Below are 3,088 nucleotides of genomic sequence, written 5' to 3'. Positions count from 1 at the left end.
GGACCAAACCAAACCTCCTACGGGGAGGAGCTATTCAGATTGTACCAACGCCTGGACAAGACACGGAAGCGAAAAGCTCACTTGCTATCATCGCTTGCTTTTCTGTGCCGCTGCCGAGACCAAAACGTAACACCAGGATTTCTCAAAATGAAGAGGGTATTCTCATCTACTCAGGCAAATCGCCTTTACACCAGGATGGAGAAAAATTTTCTTCGTGAGAGGATTCATACATCTAGACGAGACTTAGCAAAGGTAGACAGGGGAATTGATCGACCTATTTTATATCCTTACCGCCAACATGCAACCTGTAGACTGGGACAAGATTGACGGAATAACATACCAAAATATGCAAAATGAATTGGAAAGAACATCAGCTCGCCAGAAGATCAAATATGAAAACTGCAACCAAAAAACCAAGCCGGAATATAGGACATCTCTTGAACCTGCTCGAACCGTGGTGAATCTCACAGATAAGACCCTTACGACATCAGAAGTAACATTATTAGCGAAGGGAGGAAACTTTGCCATAACACCGAAAGTGGTTCCAGTGGAAGACATTATTGCCGGAACAGAAGCTGCCATACGTAACCTTCCTAACAGTATCGCAGACGAAATCCGATTTGAAACGGTCAACATATTGAGAACTGCTAAGGCTCCAAAAAGTAATCTGTCTAGGGAAGAACATCAGGCTCTAAAATCGCTGAATGCTGACAAGGACATTCTGGTCTTACCGGCAGACAAGGGGAATGCTACGGTAGTAATGAAGTCTGAGGATTATAGGTCCAAAATCGAGGATCTACTGGAGCCCCAGACTTATAAGTTACTGAAGAAGGATCCTACTGCCTTAATTGTCAGAAACACCAACAGACTCATCAAGGCCTCCTCACTCCCGGAACATCTGAAATCAAAATTAATTAACTCGGAAGCTCAACCACCACGCCTTTATGGACTACCAAAAATTCATAAAGCTAGTGTCCCACTTAGACCGATAGTGAGTGCTCCAGGATCGCCTACTTACAACTTAGCTAAATACTTGACTACGATCCTACAACCGAAAGTCGGCAACACAAACTCTTATGTGAAGGACTCAACGCATTTCGTCCAAAAGCTAAAAGATATAAAACTGGAACCATCTGACATCATGGTAAGCTTCGATGTGGTATCTCTATTCACGAGAGTACCCCTAGGCGAGTCAATGGATCTAATCAAGGAATCATTCCCACCTGACATCGCGGAGCTCTTCCGAGTGTGTCTGACTGGTAGCTATTTCTTATGGAACGGCAATTACTACGAACAAACAGAAGGTGTCGCAATGGGTAGCCCAATCAGCCCAATAATTGCTAATTTCTTTATGGAGAGATTTGAAGAAAAAGCGCTAGAGTCATCCGTTCTGAAGCCCGCTGTATGGTTTCGTTATGTGGACGATACATTTGTGGTTTGGAAACATGGACGTGACAGCCTAGATGACTTCCTTCATCACCTTAATTCGCAGAGCCCGAGCATAAAATTTACCATGGAAACCGAAGTAAACAACCAACTGGCCTTCCTCGATGTGCTTGTCAAGAGAAATGGCGACCTTTTGGATCACACCGTGTATCGAAAACCCACTCATACAGACCGGTACTTACACAAACTATCAAATCACCATCCAAGCCAAAAACAGGGGATTATCGGAACATTAGCAAATAGGGCAAGACGTATCTGTGCTAATGAACACATCCAAGAGGAACTAAGTCATTTAAATAAAGCCTTTCTTGCCAATGGCTATAATGACAGAGAAATAAAGGCGGCGCTGGCACCTAGGCAGAGGAGACCTGACGCCAATGAACAGGAAAACATCATTAATAAGGCCTTCCTTCCATATGTTTCCCAGGTCACCGATAGGATTGGTAAAGTTCTCAAGAAGCATAACATCAAAACCATATACAAACCTACCCGAAAAATAAGGGACTGCTTAAGACCAGCAAAAGACAAAAGAGAACCATTATCCTCTGCAGGGATCTACCGTATACCTTGTTCCTGCGGTAGCGTATATATTGGAACTACCAAACGCTCAGTAGGAACGAGACTTACGGAACACAAGAGAAACTGCAGATTAGGGCAAACAGAGAAGTCAGCCGTAGCAGAACATGCTCTAAGAGATGGTGACCACAAAATCCAATTCGAAGACACCCAAGTCATTGCCACAACATCTGGATATCATCCTCGTCTGGTCAGGGAAGCTGTTGAAATTCACAAACATCCAAATAATTTCAACAGGAAGGAAGAAACTTTCTACCTTAACAGAATTTGGCATCCAGCTATATCTAGGACCAAAGTAGCAGCACAGAGAAGTAGACCAGTTCCGGAAGAACTACCACCCGAACAAGCCACGCCCCTCCGCCGACGCATAAATACGCGCTACGCCGACGCGGAGGCATCAGTCTAGTGTGAGCAATCGGAGCAAACACACCTCTGAAGATGCTAGCCACTCGTGCTAGCGAAACGTTAGGAAGCAATTCTAACCGACGACGGCCTAATAACCCGAAAAACCAAAATTCTTCAAACGATGGCCGCGAAAGCCTAAACTACTACAATAACTTGTTTAATTTAAATAGAACACCCTGTATATTTTACGTGATTCAGATGCACAATTTAATTGTCTATCAAATTGTACTATTTTTTACCTATCTCTTCAAGTTTTCGAAGAAAATGGATTTTTTATAATTTAGACCTCATTTATCACTATACCCATGGAATATTGACATTTTAGATTTTTTTAAAGTAACATATGTACAAAATACCATTCAAAAATAATAATATTGCAAGCCCATTTGTTACAAACAGAAAACTATTTAAATCTTTGTAAAAGAGTATACCTATTAAATACAATTTCCTCCCAAAAATTAATTAATTACATACTATTTTAATTAATAAATTATTCTAAATAAATGTGGATTTGACTCAGAAATCAATATAATAATAAGTTACGAAAATTAACGTCTCTGTTATGACAATAAGCAGTCGTGAAAAATTAAAATAAAATTTATTTTTGCACATGTAAAATTCAGTTTTTTAGAATTTGGATTTTTTTTTAGTTTTTAGTATT

The 3,088-nt window shown here is 40.7% G+C and overlaps 1 protein-coding gene across 1 annotated transcript; it reads left to right on the top strand.

Annotated features, from left to right (window-relative positions):
* The first annotated feature begins 298 nt into the window (after positions 1–298).
* LOC115879593 lies at positions 299–2,428 on the top strand. The gene has a single exon (XM_030896488.1). The coding sequence runs from the start codon at positions 299–301 to the stop codon at positions 2,426–2,428; it is 2,130 nt and encodes a 709-aa protein (XP_030752348.1).
* Positions 2,429–3,088: the final 660 nt, after the last annotated feature.

The sequence above is a fragment of the Sitophilus oryzae genome, unplaced genomic scaffold, assembly GCF_002938485.1.
Source record: "Sitophilus oryzae breed Bouriz unplaced genomic scaffold, Soryzae_2.0 scaffold_1582_pilon_pilon, whole genome shotgun sequence".
Lineage (NCBI taxonomy): Eukaryota > Metazoa > Arthropoda > Insecta > Coleoptera > Curculionidae > Sitophilus > Sitophilus oryzae.
This window is presented reverse-complemented; position numbering and strand designations above follow the sequence as displayed.